This window comes from Indicator indicator, chromosome 15, assembly GCF_027791375.1.
Source record: "Indicator indicator isolate 239-I01 chromosome 15, UM_Iind_1.1, whole genome shotgun sequence".
NCBI classification, from domain to species: Eukaryota; Metazoa; Chordata; class Aves; order Piciformes; family Indicatoridae; genus Indicator; species Indicator indicator.
This window is the reverse complement of record NC_072024.1, coordinates 17579981-17601112: the sequence shown is the minus strand read 5'-3', so window position 1 is coordinate 17601112 and position 21132 is coordinate 17579981. Positions and strand designations below refer to the sequence as shown.

At 42.2% G+C, this 21132-nt stretch overlaps 1 protein-coding gene across 1 annotated transcript; it reads left to right on the top strand.

The window, feature by feature from the left end:
• Positions 1–234: 234 nt before the first annotated feature.
• LOC128971614 (inter-alpha-trypsin inhibitor heavy chain H4-like) lies at positions 235–19192 on the top strand. Its single transcript, XM_054387216.1, has 19 exons — positions 235–309; positions 2646–2806; positions 3258–3362; positions 4175–4337; positions 4422–4532; positions 4617–4745; positions 5596–5712; positions 6253–6421; positions 7391–7507; positions 8988–9169; positions 10073–10255; positions 10808–10947; positions 12345–12499; positions 12992–13024; positions 15120–15233; positions 15891–16065; positions 17475–17629; positions 18437–18539; positions 19092–19192. Exons 1-19 carry the CDS (start codon positions 235–237, stop codon positions 19165–19167), a joined length of 2463 nt encoding a protein of 820 aa, XP_054243191.1. The 3' UTR covers positions 19168–19192.
• Positions 19193–21132: the final 1940 nt, after the last annotated feature.

The window sequence follows — 21132 nt, the reverse complement described above, 5'->3', positions numbered from 1 at the left end:
GCAGGAGGTGAAAAGAGTTGTCCCACTTAGTTTGCAGGTAAATTCAGGTACAGAGCACAGCAATGACCTGTTGGAAAAATAAACTTCAGCTGAGTCCAAGTTTTACCTGTGTTTAACATGTAAATAATAAGTTTCTGTGTCTCTTCAAAGTCTACATAAGATCCCCAAGTGCAAGTTACTCATTAACTGATTAAGATAAACCAGGTTTTCATTTGAAAATCTGGTATTTCCAAAATGGGGGAGAGGACATTGCTCACTTTGATGGTCTTTTCTTCACTCATAGTACTGGCAGAAACTATTGCTCAAAAGGTATTTGCTCTATTTTCTTGGGTTTTTTTAACAGTATCTTGTTTGCTCATTTGATGATCCAGTGCTATCTTGGTAACTGGCCAAATGACATAGGTAACTCCTCTGGTAACCACCTTCTGTGGGGCCTCAAGTGTATGATTTCAGAGCTCTGGGGGTTTGATGGTCTGTTTGTTAGGGATTTTACAGCATAAATGTGATGGGAAAGCATTTGCAGATGTGTCTGATCATGCTCTTCCCCAGGGATTTAAGATACTGAGTGTGAAGGTTCAGCTTGGTCACCAGGTGAGGTTTGGATCTCGAAAGAGTGCTGTTACAGCACGGACCATTGCTGTGCCAGGAAGTTTCTGACATGCATTTAATAATGTCTGTGGGACAGAAAAGAAGGGAGTGGACAGCTATTTATAATGTCTGGAGGAGTAAACTGTGTGTTGTAACAACTCAGGGTGCCTGTGGCTGGTTGTATTTTTAAAATAACAGCATTAGAGCAACGGAGGAAGCCTCGTGCTTGAAGGGTTTCATTTCCACTGCACCTGTTCAGAAAAGTGTGACATACAACCCAAGTGCAGGTGGGTTTGTGACAGGCAGGGAGGGGTCTGGTGGCTGCAGGGGTGGTCAAGGGCACTGCAAGAAGCTGTGGATATGCTGTATGGACTTGTGGTGCCATGGGAAGCAGCCATAAGTTGCTCCCTGCAGCTTTTGGGTAAACACCTGGGGCTGGTCCTCTTTTGACTCCTTCATGAAGGACACAGTGATGCCCCACACCATGCTGCACAATGCTGTGTGCTCATTGGTGCTGGTCACAGCCTAAAATGCTGCTGGGGCTGGCCAAGCACAGGGGTGCATCCCCATCCCTCATCCCCACATCATCCTTTCAGCATGTGGCATGGCCTGGATTTTGCACAGGGAATGTTTTGCACAAGGCAAGCTTCTCCTGTGCCAGAAGGATGTTCCATGGGCAGCGATGGCCACCATGTGCCTGCACTGCTCTAATGAGGATCAGGGCTCATGGCTCTGCAATCATGACAAAATCTCTCCTCCAAACATGCCACAGGACAGTTTGAGCATGGCAGAGCAGCAAACCTGAGCAGAGGTACTTGGAGGTACTCAGAAAGTCTGTGGGAAGAGATGCTCTTGGGGTTGACAGCCTCAGCCTGCGTAGGGAGGGCTTTGCTGGGACTGGGCAGCAGAGAAGCATGGCCAGGATTGGAAAATTGTCCTCTCAATGCATCTTTTTGGGGTTTAGCCCTTTCTCCTAGAATGTCAGTGGGCATCATGAGATGGAATATGCTCTGGCAACGTATACTGAAAAAACCCAACCATCCATTACAGGGTGCTGGCTGAGGAACCTTCTGCACTGATGCCCAACCACAAATCTCTAGTAACAGCTTTGTATTGAATGGCCATGTTTAGCTTGATTAAACTTTTGAATTTTGAATTAGTTGGAGCCAGTGCTCTGACTAAGAAGAGGCCAATGAGATGAATTGTCAAAATAACTAAAGATCAGTTAGCCATTCAAAGATTTGTAATGCTGGAAAAGTGAAAACAGAAGAGTGATGATCTGCTCTGATGCTGAGCTTTTTTGTTTTAATGAACTATTGGGCTTTTGTGAGACTGGTGATATACAGATCTACCCTTCTTAGTGTCACTGCTGAAACACGGGTAGAGCCTTAAAATGTCAAAGGTGGGTGTTTAGATGCAGGAGCTCCAGGCAGTTTCCAGTCCAGCTGCTCCCTGAATTGTTCCCAGGCAGCTCCAGAATGGTGCCCTCCTCCCTCAAGCACCAGGAGAAACACAAGTGCTCAAAGGGCATCCATGTTTGTGCAACAGCGAGGGGTTGGAGGCCCACACAGGGTTTCAAATCTGCTAAACATCACACCAGGCACCAAGCTGAAAAATATGCAGCAAAGCCAACAGCTGGGAGAGCAAACAAACAGTTGCACAAAAGCTAGCAGGTATCCTTCCATGGGTTGAGCACTAAAGAAGCATCTGATTTTTTTTCTCAGCATAATCTTAGGTGATATATTGGGGTGACACAGCAGCTGTTTCAGACAACACCAAAGAGGGAAGACCACAGAAAAAGGCTCAGCAGAAGCCTTCTGTGGAATAACAACACACAGATCTACATCTGGAGATCTGTATGGGACTGTGGCCACAGCTGCAGAGAAGTGAATAAGCAGATGGCCAGTCTGGCCATGAACAATTCTCCTCCCCACTTCTGGCTGGACTCTTCATTCCTTCATTAAGTTCATTCCTTCATTAAACTTTTCAGTTACAGTACCCAGTAGTGTAATTAGGAGCAAAACCCCTGTTTCAACCTGTTTGCTCTTTTTTTCCAGCATGGTATTGAAATCTACAAACTCCATGTGGACTCCAAGGTCACATCACGATTTGCTCACACCCTCATCACCAGCAAAATTGTCAACAGAGCTAAGGAATCCAGAGAGGTCACCTTTGAAGTGGAGTTGCCCAAGACAGCCTTCATCACCAACTTCTCCATGTAGGACCAGTCTTTACCTGTGCTGTGGAGGAGGCAGCTCTGGGGGCTGGGCTGGGTTGTTTGTCTTTCTTCACAGGCGGTGCTGAGCAAAAAGCACAGAAAGCTGAGTTCTCAAGGGTCCTGCACTAAACATTCTGTGGGGCAAAGTAGTAGGCAGCCAAACAGAAAGCAGCAGGTCAGGACCAGAGCTAGGATGCCTGCTGCACAGGCTGGTCATGCTCAAACGTGCTTGGTGGTGGTGTTTCTCCTGCTCCAGCATCCCTGAGACTTTTCAAGGAGGAGTGCTGTGTTGTGGTGGTGGCCCTTGGCACCCTCTTGTTTGTAGAATGCTGTGGGAGCCCAAGAATGTCCTTTCCTCTTGCCCCAAGGGCCACAAAGTGTAGCACTTCTCTTGTTTCTTTCCCCAGCACTTTCCTTCTAATATCAATTATTTTTAATGGAAACCAAACAGGTCCATTGATGGCAAAGTATACCCAGGAATAATAAAGGAGAAAGCTTCTGCTCAAAAGGAATATGACACTGCGGTCTCCCAGGGGCAGGGCGCCGGCCTCGTCAGGTACAGTGCTGTCCTGAGCAAGGCTCTTCCTTGGGTTCTCCTTTGGCTGGGGGCAGGTTGAACCCTGGAGCACCACCTCTCAGCAGGGCTAAGTGTGAAAAGCAGCCTTGGGTTCTTGCTGGGAGAGGTGTGGGAGGTGTGTGTGTGTCTGTATATTCACATCTCTGTAGGAGTTATGCCTGGTTCTGCAAAGGGCTGCAGTGGGAGGTGTCACTGTTCAGTGTTGCCCTGGGTCTCACGGAGCTGGCAGGGTTGGAAGGGACCTCAAGGATCATTTAGTTCCAACCCCCCTGCCATGGACAGGGACACCTCACACTAGATCAGGTTGCCCAGAACCACATCCAGCCTGACCTTAAAAACTTCCAGGGATGGTGCTTCCAACCATCTCTTTGGGCAAACTGTTCCAGTCTCACCACCCTTATGGTGAAGAACTTATTCCTAAGTCACATGAGAGCTCCTTGCTAGTCTGGGATGATACTTGGTCTTTGATTCTACTCCCCCACAAATACAGGGGACCATGACACTCAAGCAGACGTCAGGCTTTTGAGGTGTATTTAATCTGCAGTTCCCAGTCTGGGGCATGCACAGGTTTCTGCTGTATGCAGTGCCCATGGCAGGTCAGTGTAATGTCTGTGCTGTGTACAATACTGCCTGCAATGAAAAGATCTTCTCTGTTATGATTTAGATTTACTCCTGCTGATTTTTATTTATTCCATGTGGCCTCTTGGCCATTCTTCAGTGCACTTTGTAAAATTTGGCCACCACAAGCAAGCCTTCCCCACAGGAGGTAAATCTCTGTTCTCCCACCCCAGAATCACAGGCAGGAAACTGGAGCAGTTTCACATATCCATCAGCATTGCTGCCGCCAGCAAAGTCACCTTTGAGCTGACCTATGAGGAGCTGCTGAAGCGGCAGCTGGGGAAGTTTGAGCTGCTGATCAAGCTCCGACCAAAGCAACTTGTTACACACTTCCAGGTGGGCTGTCCTGATGAGGGCTGGGCAGGGGACAGCAAAGTGTTCCCTCTGAGATGCTGATGCTGACTTCCTCTCTGCTGTCAGATTGATGTGCACATCTTCGAGCCCCAGGGCATACGCTTCTTGGAGACAGACAGCACCTTCATGACAAATGAGCTCACCAAGGCACTCACCAAAGTGCAGAGCGAAACCAAGGTAAAGCAGCAGCTGCCAGATGCTGCTGCCAGTGGCACCTTGAAGTTGTATTGTTTTAAATCTTACCTTCTGATTGTTTTGCAGGCTCATATTTTATTTAAGCCAACTGTAGATCAACAGAAGATGAATCCTGCGCTCAACGAAAACCTCCTGAACGGTGATTTTGTTGTGCGTTATGATGTTAAGAGAGGTGCCACTGCAGGTGATATGCAGGTAAAACTGAAATAGAACTAAAAATGCTTTCAAACCACATAGGTCTGAATGTGGAAGTGCAATCAGCAAACCAGCAACATTTATTTTGAAACACCAAGAATGCGACAGGAAAAGCTGCTTCCATTAATCCAGGGTCAGCAGGAATGGATGGTGATGTTCAGTCAAACACCAGAAACACTGCAAGAATGAATCATCCCTGAAAAAAAAATCAATCATTCAAAGTTTGTTTCAATACCAAATCTATATTACCACTTTTTAGATGTCTCTTTACATTCTTTGTTTTAATTTTTTTTGGCTGGTCTATTTGTATCTTCTTGTTACTGAAGTTTAGAGGAATGTGATTAATAACTGTGAAAGTGGCTGCTTGATTTTCTTTTCTTTTTGGTGACAACTGAGGCATAACTAAAGAGAGTAGGAACTTAAAAATATTGATGGACCCATGTATGTCCTAAGCAATAAAGTGCATTGTTTTCCATATCATTGCAATAATGAAGTGTACAGGAGTGTACAAGAAGATGTCAGTCAGTCAATGAGCAGAGATGCTCTCATGAGTGATAATAAAGAGGTAAAGATATACATATGGCATTGAGGCATATAATGTGTGTGTGTGTATATATATATATAAATTATAGTGGTGGGGGTATTTTTAATTATTTATTTAAGTTATTCTCTTGTAATTTGCTCTCTACACATGGTCTTGCTTCCAGCTAGGAAATAAATTTTAATAGTGCTTCAATTAAGGCTTGTCTAGAAAAAGAGAACTCTGATCATACACCTCCCTTCTTGCTGTGCCGGAATTTTATGAAGCATTATTTACTTATTTAGATGCAATTCACGTTCTGTATTTCAGATTGTCAATGGGTATTTTGTGCATTATTTTGCACCTCATGAAATGCCAGTGTTACCCAAAAACGTTGTCTTCGTGATTGATCGGAGTGGGTCCATGGCAGGCAGGAAAATCGAGCAGGTAACTCACTTCATCTAGCATCAGGCACGCACTTCCTTTTGAGGAAGTGATTTTGAATTCCACTCTGCAAACACAGGCTGGTTTTGTGCACAGCAAAATTATTCAGACATACAGAAATGAGTGAAACTATGTCTGCATGAGTTTAAGCTATTTAAGAGCAATGCTTTTCTGATGCTGCTGCTCTCAGGAGTATCAAACATCAAGGCAGAGAGCACTTTTTCTGTCTCTGCAGAATTTTTTTGTTTGTTTAATGAAGTTCTAGTAACTAATTTGTCTGCTTTACTGATGAATGTGTAGGTAGCTTTGCTAGAGACAGACAAGCCTGTGGCAGCCCTCACAGATGTTTTTTTTATGTCCATGAGTTAAGTGAATTGGTGATTTCTGATGGTCTTGTCCTGAAAAATACCATTAGGATGAAATAAGGGCATTGGGCTGCATTTTGAATTGCTCTGTAGAGAGATCCTCTTGTTACACTGCAGTTCCAGTCCCCATTCCAGCAGAGTAGAAATACTGAGTGTGATTGTTTTCTCCTCGGAACAGACGAGGGGTGCCCTGCTGAAGATTTTGCAAGACCTCCACCTGAAAGATCGTTTCAGCTTTATCACCTTCAACAGCAAAGTAGTGGAGTGGAAGAGCTCTTTGCTGCAAGCCACTTCAGAGAATGTGGCAAGTGCTGCAGGATTTGTGCAAACAATTTCTGCTAGTGGAGGTACAAGACACCATCTAGATGCTTGTAACCACAAATGTGCACCCAATGTAATGTATTGCTTAGAAAAACAAGTCTTATTTTTCTAAGTCATATATTGCCACAGATCTACTGTCAGTGCTCACAAAGCACATCAGTTTTCAACACTTATGAGTGGTGAGTGGGATAGAAAGGCTGGTTATGGGAGTGGACATATCAGGGACTGTATGATGATATGGCTATAGAGAGATGGTTACGTCATTTCTTTGAACCATACAAGCCACAGAGCTTTGTTTCATGTTTTTGCAACAAAGATGTCTGGAAGATTTCCCAATAGTACTTTTTTTTTTTTTTTTGTACAGGAAAATAGTAAGTCACTTGATATTTTACAGCAGGTTGCTCATTTTGTTAATATCAGGGGTCCCGTTGTAAAAGAAAATGCATCCAAAGTTTTAAGTCACAGCCCAGAAACAAAGGAGTCAAATAGGCATGAAGCACTCCAGCTGCTGCATCACTCACTGATGCAGTTTCACCATTTAGTTGTAAGCACACCTAAAAGGCTCTGCTCCTGTTGATGTTATGCTGTGAGTATTAACACAGATTTTCTTATCCCAGGCACTAACACCAATAAATCCCACCTGTGCCCAGCTCTTTTCTCCAACTTCTTAACTAAGGCTAGGAGAGATTTCTTAATGTAGGTTAGCAGATGACAGTGTGTTTGTTTAAGCAGGGTTTAATCTCTCTAGACGTGTTTGTATTTCCCATGACATATGTGTGGAAAATGCTCCCAAAAGAATACTTCAGCATTGCGACTGCAATATAATACAGCGTGATTAAGCCCAGTAGGCTAAACCCCTAAATCCTCACCTCTCTGAAGGATTACTTCCTGCAGAAAACTTTAAACAACTCTGCAGGGCCGCTGCAGATGAAGTGCACTGATTTCTGCCCATGATTATCTTTCCCAGGTGAGTGATGCCTGCTTTCTCGTTACAGGCACAGACATCAATCGTGCCCTGCTGGCTGCCGTCAGCGTGCTGGACAAAGCCGAGAGGCTGCCAGAGAAGAGTGTCTCCATGATTATTTTGCTGACAGATGGCCAGCCCACTTCTGGTGAGTAAATACACACCTCAGTTCTCTCTCTTCTGGATCTTTTTAATCTTTCACATTCACACCCCAGACACTGATAGACACAACCTGTGTTTCAGAAAAGCTTTGGTGTAAGCTGCCTGGTCTGTCGCTGGGTCTGCCTCACAGACAGGGTAATTATGAGAGAGCTCTGACAAGGGCTGCAAGTGTTAGCAGAGCCTGCCTGCCCATCACTGCACACCCTTTAGCTGGGAACTGTTTTGTTAAATACCACTGGCTTCCCAGCTTAGAAACTTAAGGGAATTGTTGGAGATACTCCAAGCACAACTGAAATTCGAAAGTAAAATATTCAGAACCAAAACATGGATATTTTGCATATATTATGTATAGTCCCATTAGAGAGGTGCTGCAAATATTTCTACACCCTCCTTGTCCCAGACCTGAGATATTGTCCAGGTGCCTTTTGTTTTGTATACTTTTCCATGTCTAGCTCCTAACTAATTATCAGCTGTGACAGTACAAACCAGAGGTTTGAGATAGAAATATTGGGTTAAATAAACAGTAACTCCCAATGCAATGACACAAATATCACCTGTTCTAAACAGGACTTTGTCTAAATTTTGTGTGGCACCACCATCTCTCTGAGATATTAATTCAGCTGTAAACCCTCTAATAAGATCAGTCTGCTTTCTGGACAATGTGATCTGTACTGCTTTGGGGTAAGTTTATTGGTTTGGGGGTTTTAATGAAATTCAGATCCTGGTGCTACCTGCTCTGCACCACCACATACATCTCCACAAGCTGACTGGGGTAGAGTGACAGGCAACTACACGTAGCACCAGTGCATGGCTGCCTTTCTGGGCAAAGCAGACTGAAAGGAAAAATCTGAGCTGCTCCCATGATATGGATACAGGCAGCGGCAGTTCCTGCATGGAGATGCTGATAGAGAAGCTATCCATACAGGGTCATCAGCAGCTCTTCAAATGAGATAAGATGATGGTGTGAAAACTGTTTGCCTTTGTCAGGCAGAGGGGCTGGGAGAGAAGCATGGCTGAGTTAATTTGCAGTTTGACTGAATGACACCATTAACCAATCCATTTTTCTCTGAATTCCCACCCATAATTTTTATGGATGGTTCTCGTTTTCCCAGCACTTGATCAAGCGTTTCCATTCCTTGCACTGTTAACTTGTAATCTGTGTCCCTTCTGTCCTAAAAACCTCCTCAGGCCCCTATAATCTTGTAAAATATTTTGCATTTAGGCATGACAATACAAGTGAAAGTTAGTAAAAGTCATTAAAGGGAAGAATCAGGTTCTGGAACTCCATATGCAAAGTGGAGCTTAGATCTCCAGCTGGAAATTCTGTGCCATATATATTTAATATTTTATTCTAAATTATTTTAAAATACTTCAGGCAGAATTTTCCATTAAACCCACTGCTGTCTTTTTACTCTTTAAAAACCCCAGACAAACAGGAGTATCTTTTTTTTTTGTTTCAATTACAGGTGAGAGTAACGTGGAAGTAATTCAAGAAAACATTCAAAAGGCAGTCAATGGGAAATATGCTCTTTTCTGCCTCGGCCTTGGGTTTGATGTCAGTTATAAGTTCCTGGAGAAAATGGCCCTAAGCAATGAGGGCTTAGCACGTCGTATATACGAAAACGCTGATGCAGACTTGCAGCTCCAGGTCAGGACTAAGGAATAAGCCAGAAAAAAACATCTATCAGCTGCAGCTCTTGTCTAGTTTTAACAGCTAACGCACCTATTTTCTGAATTAAGAGTTGGTTTTGAGTTTTATGTGTTAATTCTGGGGAGGGAGGAAGGCAATTTTGGGGTATCTGAGGGTTGTGGTGCCCTAGACATGACTCATAGGTGAAGTCTGCCTCAAATCAGCCGCATTTGAACAAACTTGGAAATACACATTTCTGTGCCTCTGCAAAAAGAACTGTCCAGGGCAGGTGATGGTGGGAAAACTGCTCTTCTTGGATCTGATTTCAAACTGCTTGAAGTACCATCATTGGAAGCTGTTTGTTACAGTTTCCCTGAAAATCAGCAGGTGGTTTGAGGCACCTACAGGCAAAGTGGTTCTGCAGTACCACCAGCCTGGATCTTTTTTGTCCATCTGGAGAGGGATTACTACAGTTTTGGGGACATTCTCTCTTTTGGGAAATCACTTTTACCTGTTTTGACTGGGTGTGGAAAGAGGGGATTTGCTTAATACCAGCCCCAGAAAGAGAAAGATTAACTCTCAGGATTAAGTGAAGTGTAAAAAATAAAACGTGAAAAGTGGCTAAAGCAAAACATGGAACTGTTTGGGATGGTGATAATGGGGATGCTGCATGGGTATATGAATTACCATGGGATATACAGTTTATATGGTATGGCCAGCCTGGCTGGAGAAGGTGTGCTGAACTTTGGGAACAAACAATTATTTTCTAGGTTTGCAGCATTCTTACGCTGCTGAAGAAAAAGCTTTGCTTGGTCCCAGGAGCCCATCTTGGGTTTAATGAGTTTTTAGACATTTAAGATATTGATTTGCATAATTTTGCAGTCATTTGTGCACTCTCTCTTTCTCTCTGCTTCTCTTTAGGGCTTTTATCAAGAGGTGGCTACTCCAATATTAATGAAAATTGAAATGCGCTATCCAGAAAATTCTGTGGAGGGATTAACGAAGAACAATTTCAAGCTGTTTTTTGAAGGATCTGAAATTATAGTATCTGGGAAAATTAGCAATGAGCTTGATCTTTTGCCAGTAGAAATTAAAGCTCAGTCAGTAAGTGTTTAGTTTACTAACTGTGAAAGATATATCTCTCTTCTGTCCTTTAAGGTGCAACAGGAGACTTCAGGAAGTCTGTTGTGGGTGATATATGTTCTCTACATTTGGCCATTCAGATATTTTCCTGTTTTAGGAGAAGTATTTGAGAATTCAAACAATTTTCCCCTCCTCAATTTGCTACAAAAGAAAAACTTTGAAAAATGACCACAAATAAGCAAACAGCAACTTTAGTTCCTTTCAAAACTGTAACATGTTGCCTTTCATACATTTTGAGGATGAAGAAGGAAATCTGCATTATTAATTTAAGAAAATTATAAAGTAGAACAAGTTAATTACCTCATTTTTTCAAACATTGTTTTGAGTCCAGATATATATATATATATCCAAAATACACACTTCCTTGGTTGGTTGGAGTTGCATTTTCCAAGGGGAAAGGACAAAACTGAAAGACCAAAAGGGCACTTTGGTACTGAAACTAATGTCTAATAACGTGACTATGTAAGAAATTTGGAACTGTTCTTTTGATGGTCAGTTTTTCCCTCACTGCAGTACACTGGTGGCTTGACTCTTAGAGAAGAAGCAAATGTCAAAGAGAAGGAGCAAGTGTTTCAGAATCAAAGTTACATCTTTGAAAATTTCATAGAGAGACTGTGGGCTTACTTGACCATTCAACAACTTCTGGAAAAATCGTAAGCTTGTTCAATGTTTTGCATTCTAAATGTCTAGCACAAATTCCTTATTCACAATTGGTATGATCAGAAAACGCCAAGAAGCAGAAAAATTTCTGCAGATAGGATTATAAATGTAGAATACTGGAAGAATGCAGCATTACTGTATGAGGAATATGAGGTTTATGATAGTACTTTATAATTTTATATATATGTATATATATAAAAGTTTTGTATATATAAAAATATATATTAAGTTTTAATATATATATTAAAGTTTTATATATAGATATATAAAGTTAAGTTTGGAGAGGAGGAGACTAAGGGTTGATCCCATTAATGTTTATAAATATGTACAGGGTGAGTGCCAAGAGGATGGAGCCAGGCTCTTCTTGGTGATGCCCAATGACAGGACAAGGGGCAATGAGTGGAAGTTGAGACATAGGAAGTTCCATGTAAACATGAGGAAAATTTTTTTCACTGTAAGGGTGATTGAACACTGGAACAGGCTGCTCATGGGGGTTGTGGAGTCTCCCTCTCTAGAGATATTCAAGACCCAGGTGGATGCATTACTGTGTGATCTGGGATAGGTGATCCTGCTCTAGCAGGGGCGTTGGACTGGATGATCTTTCAAGGTCCCTTCCAGCCTCTAACATTCTGTGATTCTGTGAGACAGATAGATATATAGATATATACACACACACATACATACACATAGATATATATTAAAACATAATATACATATTATAGAATCACAGAATTGTTAGGGTTGGAAGAGACCTCAAGGATCATCTAGTTCCAACTCCCCTGCCATGGACAGGGACACCTCACACTAGATCAGGTTGCTCAGAGCCACATCCAGCCTGGCCTTAAAAAATTCCAGGGATGGGGCTTCTACCACCTCTTTGGGCAACCTATTCCAGTGTCTCACCACCCTCAGAGTGTAAAACTTCTTCCTAACATTCAATCTGATTCTACCCACTTCTAGTTTTGCTCCACATATATAGAACATACATAAAATATATTTATATAGAGAACAAATATAAAACATAATATAAAATATCTTTCAAGACCATACTGGGAAATAGATTTGAGTGGCATGATTATGTTGAGCTGTTCTTACATATCCAGAAATATTGAAATATTGCCTGAGAAATGAATGGCAATAGCCAGTAAAGAGAACATTAAGCATGTCCATAAGACAGTTTGCAGATCAGGTATCTCTTATTTTTATGTATTTGAGCCATTCATAGGCTCCAGTGTTGCAAACAATTAAGCATCTCCATAACTACAAGCATATGAACAGCTGAGTTATCCCAATAAGAATTCAACCATGAAAAATACCTGTTAAGACACAACTAATATGAAAAAGAAGATGACCTGCACGTTATTTTTTTCATCATTAACATAGACTTTAGTATTTCAGCACAAGAAGAGGACCAGAAAATCCTGGAGGCAAAAGCCTTAGAGCTGTCTCTGAGGTACAGCTTCGTTACTCCCCTCACTTCCATGGTGGTCACCAAACCTCATGAGCAGCAGCAGATGGAGCTGGCAAACAAACCCACCGAAGCTGGTAAATGGAGCATTGAATAGTCCTCCTGAAATCTGCTGCTGTTATTGATGATTTCTTGTTGACTTCGTATTAGGTACATTTTACAGTGATGTGACGTGGTAAGAAGCCACAGCAGAGGCAGGAGTTCAGAGATTAGCTTCGTTTCAAAATCGAGCACACAGGATTGTTTTAAGAGGTGAAGAGGTGAAATGAGCACCACTATTGAGATGGAAAATCATTTGTTTAAATATTAACCAGTAGTAATGTAAGAGTTGTTACTCAGCACTCCTGCCACGGATTCTGCGCTTCCTAGCACTGAAGTGGAGAAATGAGTGAATTCAGGGAAAAAAGCATTCCATTGCTAAGAGTCTTGCATGTGTTCTATTTACCTGCCCTTTAACAGAAAAAAAAAAAGTCCATCACCTGAAGCCCAGCACCCACTTGTCCTAGTTTTCTGGGTACAGTAACAATGTTGGCTGTATAACACTAATCTGTCCTTCTTCCTTGTGTTAGATAATGAGAAGTCCAGCAGTTTTCCTGTAGGAGGTAAGCTTTTTCTTTTTTTCCAATAGCATATTTTCATACTAATTTCTAACAAAATATACAAAAAAATCAACAAGCAAACAAAGACAGCAACAACCAAACAACCAAACAAAAAAAAAAAAACAAGCAAAACACACCCAAAACAAACAACAAACCCAACCAACCAAAACCCCAACCCAACCCAAACCACCCCACCCCCAAACAAACAACAAAAACCCCAACCAAACAAAAATAGTCCAAACAACCAAACCAAAACAAAGAATAAAAAGTTCTCATGGTGTTTCTGTTCTATAGAGGGAAGGGGGTTGAAGAAATATGTGAAGCAAAAAGTAAGCAATAGCTGCCATCCCCATGTAAGGCAGGTGAGGCTCCAGGCATCTAGCAGACAATCAAATATTTTTTGTAAAGCTCTGTTTTTTAAAACTTAGTAGTTTTTTGTCCGTTTTCATCCTTTGGCTAGAAATATTTCCCAGGGATCAGTGTTCATGTTCTGCAGACTTCATTACTGCAGATAATTAATTTGGGAAAAGGAAGATAGATGCAGCTGGAGAATTACAGATTTGATGTTTGACACACTCCCATAAGGCATGTAATACAATAATAAATAAAATACAGATACTCTCTTTTCTTTCTCCAGATGCTTATAGACAGGGATTTGGATCAGCTCTTGGTAAGTGTTTCTCCTCTGGTTTTATCCAGAATAATTTTCATATGTAGGTTCATAGAAATGTTGCTTTACTAAATACATTTTGATTATGGATGCCCATTTGCTATACCATATAGTTTTGATTTTATGTATGATTTTATGTATTTCCATCCACAGATATTTCACAACTAACTAAAAACTTTTGAAAAGAATCTTAGTCTCTTTTCAGAAATTAAAATATATATATATATATATATATAAAGTTATACCTCCTGAAAACAAATGTGAAAGATCTGGGAAAACATATATTAGTAAGCTGAAAGAAGTGGGTGTAAAAACCCCATTATTTTCCAGTCCTGGGGTTTGCTGTGTGAACCAGTGTGGGGCACAGCCATTGGCATGATGACAATGCCTGCACTGCAAGGAGGAGATCCCAGGGCACTGCAGAGACAGGGCCTGGCATCGCTGAGAGCTCCATAGCACTGAGCAGAGAAGGTGCCGGGTGCTGCCCACCTGGGATCTGCACGTGTGTGTTCACGTGTGGCTGTATCCAAAAACTCAGTGGGCAACGAGCACAAGGAATTCTCTGCTTTAAAGGGTGGAGAGAGAGAGGTGCAAGGCATGGCCCCAAGTGAAGAAAACATTGTCAACCCCTTTTGTTTCAGGTTGATGTCATTCTGAGTCCCAGTATGGCAGAAAAAAGAAGCTGCTGTCAGAAGGCAGCTATTCACAGCCTGTGTGAGGGGAGCTGGGAGGGTGTGCTGGGCTCAGTGCTGCACTGTCGCCATTGAAAATGCAGCCCTAAACCCTCCTGCAGCTCAGGCTGAGCATCTCCCAGTGTCATGGTTGATCCTAAAAGAAACAGGCACTGGACATTGTGCTTTTTTTCTCCCATTGGCACACTTTGTTTGAAGCAAATTTCTCTATGGAAGTCAGTGAAGAGCTCTGCTAAAAAGGCTTCTGTCACGCTATTCTTCCTGGTTAATTAGTCAATTCAGAGAAAAATCTTTCATTAAACTCTCCATGCTAATTTCAAGCATTTCAGTTGACAGGCTAAGAAGCAAAATGAGAGCACAGCTTCTTGGTAAGTAATACATATGCTATCCTGATCTTAATAATTAACATAACTGTAATGTGCAGGTTTTCATACAATAGTATTTTTGCTGACTCCATCAACTCTGAAAGCCCTTTACCTCTTGTTGCAAACCTTGTCTGCTTCTTTGGACATAAATGAAAAATATCTCCATATCCCTCTCTGGCTCAAGGACATAACCAATAACAGATCTTCAGCCTCAGCTTTTTGAAAGGGCTGGTTGTCCTTAATAAACACAAAATGCTGTGTCTGGGTGTGCTTGTCAATAATTACTACTTTGTTGATTTTAGTGATTGTGTATCCAAAGGGCACAGACTAGATTTTTTCTGCATGCTAACACTGTTCTTCTGGCTTTCCAGCCAACGAATACCCACAGCTTCTCCTGCAGTTACCCAAACAAAATGATATTATCTGTCTAAGTATTGATGGACAAGCACAGCCCTCTGTCCACCTGCTGTCAGATCCAGAGCAAGGTGAGTCAGCCAGATTTATCCCTGACACCAAGGGCAAGTAGAGCCACTTTAGTCTATGAGAGCAGCTGGTGTCTTTGGGAATAACCCTGTTTCATGAAGGGCCATATCATAGCTGCTGCCTGGCAGTGACTGCAGAGGCTGTGGTTGTTTCCCTTTATGTTAGGCAGGATTATCTTTCTCTCATCTCAGGATTAGCTGAGAGCTCTTCTTATAGGTCTAGTTGTGGGTCACCTCCTTCTCCTCCCAGTGTCACAGGATTTTCCCATGCCTGGCCCCTGAAGTCTTCTAAGGATGTAGAAACCTTCAACTCCACGGTCCCTGCATGCTAACAGAATGGTGCCCGCTTCTACTGTGCTGCACTTTTTCTGTGGTCCTGTAGTCAGAAGATGCATGGCCCCAGGTGCCAGTTGTCAGCTGGACTGATGGAGCAGAGCTATCTCTGTGAGAAGAGCTGGCAATGTAGGGGTAAACAGACTCTGGTGACCCCACCACACACGGATCTTGGGGCATTTGAACCTGAAATCCAGGGTACTGTGCCTTCCCAAGCTAGATATGAGACCCTTAAGTTGCTTTAGCAACAAAGCTGAGCAGTTTTATTAAGATCAGTCACATCTTACAAACATGTCACTTGACAAATTTGTGCCAATGTTATTTAAGGACTCACTGTGATGGGGAAACTTGGAGACAGAACAAATCACTTTGTGCAGCTGGAAATTAACTATGTGAATCCCCCCGCACAAATCCACGTCTCCACCAGTGGGGTCATCCTAGGCCACAGCAACAGGAGCATTCAGCTGCCTTGGACAAAGTCAGCCACCTCCACCATCCAGGGGTAAGAAATGGCACTCTGTCCTTTCCCAAACTCGAAAATATGTCAGGTCTTTCTTCATCCAAGCCTCCACTTTCACATTCAACTCAGTGTGAGCAGAAGCAGGACACTTCCACAACTGCCTGTTTTGAATACAGAGAACAAAAGAGGTCTGCTTTTAATTCTCCATGCCTGCAGAAGAGAACAAAAACAACTGCACCACCAGCCTGCTTTTCTACTTCATTGTCAGAGGCAGCACATTTTTCTTACAAATTAAACGACCCACTGTGGTGATAGCAGTCCCTGTGCCACCACTGTGCCGACTGCCACCAAGGCACTTTGTGTTCCTCCAGCCATAGAGCGAGTCTTGCAAGAACTGATGGCTTTGACATTTACTGTCTCTTGGCTCCACACAGGCTGAAGTTTTCTTTCTTCTCAGTTTTAGCAATAACACACATCTGGGCAGCTAGCATTTTTTATGGGAAGGCATAAAGCATTTGAATAGCTGTCTGCAGATAAATGCCTGCTCTTGGAGAAAGGGTACTTTAAATGTAGACTTCATTTGTTGGAATAAATAGAGCAGGATCCTTCCACAAGAAAGAGCTGAACCTAGTTAGTTCCGCCAGCTTTTTTCCACTGCCGGAATAAACCTCTGGGAGGATCTGCTGGTCTGAGGCAGACAGGACACAAAGCACTCTCTCCCTTACAGGCAGGTCTAGACAATAACAGAAGTCCTAAACCAACTGCTTTCAATTTTTTTTTTTTTTGCCATCCAAACAGAGCCAAGGACATGCTGGATTTATGTCCTTCTGTAATTTGTCATTTGCCAAGCTTCCAGCTTCAGGCCAGCACCCGAGCCCTTGCAACCACAGTGCTTCATCCACCAGTGCCTGTGGGTGCACTTTCATCTAACCTGGTCTGCAAAGAAGACAAATGAGAGTGGATGTTTGTGTTCTGCCAGCCCACCATGGCCAAAATAAAATTAATGGATTAGAAGAAAGGCAGGGTCTGAAAAAACTTGTGAAATATCCAAGAAAAAATTATTTGACCTCATAAAATAGAATTACTTTTACTTTTTTCTTGTTGAAATGTTTTTGGGTTTTTGGAGTTTTTTTTCTTTTTTTTTTTTTTTTACCCCATTGAAGCATTTCTTGCCATTATGGACAAAAAGGTGTTTTCAGAGGCAAAAAGCTCTTCTCTATTGGAGTATTTTCATTCCCTGATATGGGAAAGGTCTGTGGTGCAGCCCAGTGAGAAATGATCCTCTACTTAATAGCTTCTAGCTTAGAAATAACCACCAACAGATCATGAGAAATGCAACTGCAAAGAGCCAAGAATGATGTAATTTTAATTAGTTAATTAATGTCAGCTAGTTAAATACATGTTCTTTCTTCATATTCTTCTTGCAAATAACCTTATCACTGGTTTCCTAGGCTGAGAGTCTCGGTTGAGAAGGAAAGGAGCATTACTGCATCCTTGTCTGATACGGTCACGGTCAGAATTTCCCTTGTAAAGATCCCAGATGCTTTCCTTGGGCTGGATTTCCTGCACCCCGACCGCTTCTCTGACAAAGTCAGCGGAGCTCTGGGTATGTATCCTTAGAGATGTACACAGCCAGGAAGGCTGCTTGCATAACTGGAGCTGCTGGAATGAAAATACAGTGTGGGGAGTTTCATAAGCTCTTAATCAGATTTGACTTCCCTGGGTCCTGACAGGGTCTTATGAAAGGCAAAGAGCAGGCAAGGCAGCAGGAATGCTGTCATTCAGAGGGTGCTAGAAAAAATTTAATTTGTTCTTTTCAGGCACCTGACATCATCTTTTTCTGCATGGTAATCCAGGTTGAGGAAGAAGAAACCTTACCCTGGAAATGTAACATAATGCTTTTCTGCTCACCAGTGGTGCAGACAAACAGACTGTTAAGGGTTTAGAAAATGTTAAGTGTTAAGCTAAAATAATAGTTGGGCTTAACTTCAACAGTGCTGTGGAATGACACAATTTATGCAGCGAATTCATCTGATGTCAAATAATGGACTATAAATAATGGAGAAAAAATTGTAAACATTCGGGCTCACGAAATGAAAACCAGCTGCTCTGGAACATCTCAGCTCCAAAACCATGATGGGACTAAAGTTGGAATTGTTTCCAAAACTTTGCAAAGAGAGAGGCTGTGTACTCTAAAACCATTGGAAAACATCAGAGCAAGGGATGTTAGGGATAGCAGCAGATCACAGGGATTTTTAACTTACGAAGGGAGCTTCCAAACATGACCTGTCTGTTTGTTTGCTGCCTGAGGCAGGCAGCTACTTTCTTAGTGTTCTAGCTGCTGTTTGGGTTAAATGAATCACAATTTCAGATGTTCTGTATTGTTAAATCATTTTTTGTGTCTGTTGCTTAGGTCAATTTTACTCAAGAGCACAATTTGAGAATAATTCCAAAGTCAATCAAAGAGCCAATGAAAGGCTCCTACGTGTGTCTGGATCTGAGCACAAAGTTACCAGGTAATGGACAGAGGATAAGGGTGACTGATGTACATGCTTTGAGAATTTTTTTTTCAACTAATACTGATGAGCAGAAGAAATTAAATGAAGGGAGAGTTTGTCTGTAAGAATGCACCTCTTTGGTGTAAATAAGCTGTGCTTGAATTTTTCCCTAACAGCCCATATTTGTTACCTTTTAAGTGACTGTACAGGACTGGTGTAGGGGTGAGGGGTAGAAATGCCCTGGAGCTATCTATGGTTTGCATTAAAAATGTCAAATAAAGATCTGCTGCCTTGTTTACATGGACAAGGGAAGGGGTTTTCCTCAGTTGGATTTACCACATGAAAAAATGTTTACATTTCAACTGCTTTTAGTAGGCATCTGTGATGTGGAAGAAACACTGAGTGTGCAGCTTTACTCACTGTCCCTATGTGTCCCTATCACTGCTGCCTCTGAGAGAGGAAAGGTGCCAGCACCTGGGCTCTGACTCCTGGTACTGTCTGCAGACATATGTTTGATTCTGCTCTTTGGTTATTTTATCACAGATTTTCTTTGGTTTGTTTTTTTTTCAGGCAATACAAGAAAGATTACAGACTTGAGTCAACCAGTGATCCTGTTTCCTGCTGGTCAATAGATCTAACTCCCTAGAAAAAGAGTATTCTGGGAAAGAAAACTATGCAAATAATGATCTTCCTAATACTTTTGATTCTTTCTCTCCTCAAGAAACCCACACAGTTAAAGGCTTACCTGTGACTACATAGAAATGTCAGACATATTTTAACTCAAAATAATTATACTTTCAAGTAGAGAACTTGCTTCTTTGTGTTTGTTATTCTAAGATGGTCTCTAATACCCAGTATGGCTATGTTGTTGAAGACTTATGTGAAAGAACTAAACAAGACTGGTGTTATCCCACTCACAGTTTGACATGGACACACAGACTTAGGTGTCCTGACAAAAATAAGCAGGGGTGTCACACAATCCAACAAACATGTGGTGCAAACAGTAATAGACTGCTAAAGTTTATAGCCTCCATCCAGCTACAAAAGATGATGTTGTTGAAGTACATGTTTTGTAAAATGAGTATGAAGTTTGAGGCAGTATTGATTTATTGTTTCTGTCTAGTTTTCTTTTATGGAGAAACCCCCCCCTCCCCTAGTCTTGCTGTAATAAGATACTTTTGGAGATGCAGAAATTAGCAATGGGACCACGAGTGGGGATGGCAACCCAGGCTGGCTGCAGTCCCCTTCACTGTTGCAAACTTTGTGTGACTGTTTTAACCTCTGTAGTGCAGAAATTGACTTGTGACACAGACCTTGGACTCATTGCAAAAGAGAGCATTTCAGTCCCCACACGTAGCAGCTTTTTTTGGCACCATTGCATACAAACATTGGAAGATGTTTTGCAGATAAGGAACAACTCAAGCCAACAGGTACAACACATAGCGCAGGGAGGTAACGTTTCAGAGGAAACACACACAGCAGCTTCTGCCCCTGGAATGCAAGCTGTGGTTTCAATCTTCTTTTTTTTTTAATAAATTTTAACTCCAGATTTATTTTGTGTTTCATAATACCAGTTCTTATGTATCTTTGAACCCATAAACGTGCATTGTGGAAGGTTTAACAAAAGTTGCTTTCTATCCTGCCATTAATATATAAGTGGAAAAAACCTTCTTATTTTAGTGCAATGTACTAATCCAAGATTTTCTTGCCAGAGTCAGTAAGATCAAGCAAATCATGCAATAAGAAGTGTGGGTTTTTTAAAGCACTGTGTAGATATGATGCCAACATATGTTTGCATGAATTGCTTGTACATCCAAGATGCAGATTTGGAGGTGTAGCTTTGGCTGGACAAATTACATGACAGACTGCTTGCTTTGCCACATCACAGAGGGGCTTATCAATTTGAAAAGCAGATTATTTCCATTATGAATACACTTGGTATTTTAACAGTATCTGCTGCTGAGGATTAGCAGTGGGTTTACCGCCAATTAAAACTTTCCTGTTTTCAGTTATTGGTGTCTATGCACTGCCCCCTTCATCTGCCTGCTAGCTACAGGGACAGTGAATAGCATTGAAATCAGGGAGCATGGGGATGGCTTGGAGGGCATCTTTCATCTGGTCTCCTTTGCTTTAAGCAAGGCTCAAGCATGCACTGACCATTCCTGAAGGCTACTCTTCCAACCCATCTGCTAAAACCTGCAATGCCTGAGGTTCCTCAAATGCCACAGGCAGCCTGCTGCCCTATTAATGTGATTCTCCCTTCCTGCAAAGAAGCAGATCCTGCTAAGGTTGACAGATGGGAAGAAAGCCAGATGTCAGCCTTCCTCACAGCAACTTTTTCTATTGTTGGAGGGGTTTTTCCTCCTCTTTCTACAACCCCTCTGCAAAGCTGTTCCTGTTCTCCAGGCTGCATCTCCACTGTCCACACCACATCGATGTGCTGTGCCCCAAGCTGCACAGGTGACTGCACTGGGGGCTGTCCCTGGCTGATGGAGTTGCTCAGGTCTTAAAAGAGGATCTCACTGGTGTGCCTGGCTACTGGGACTCCCAAATCCTTTCTGCAGTGCCACCTCCCCTCTGCACCTGTGCTTTCTGTTCCATAAATATGTTC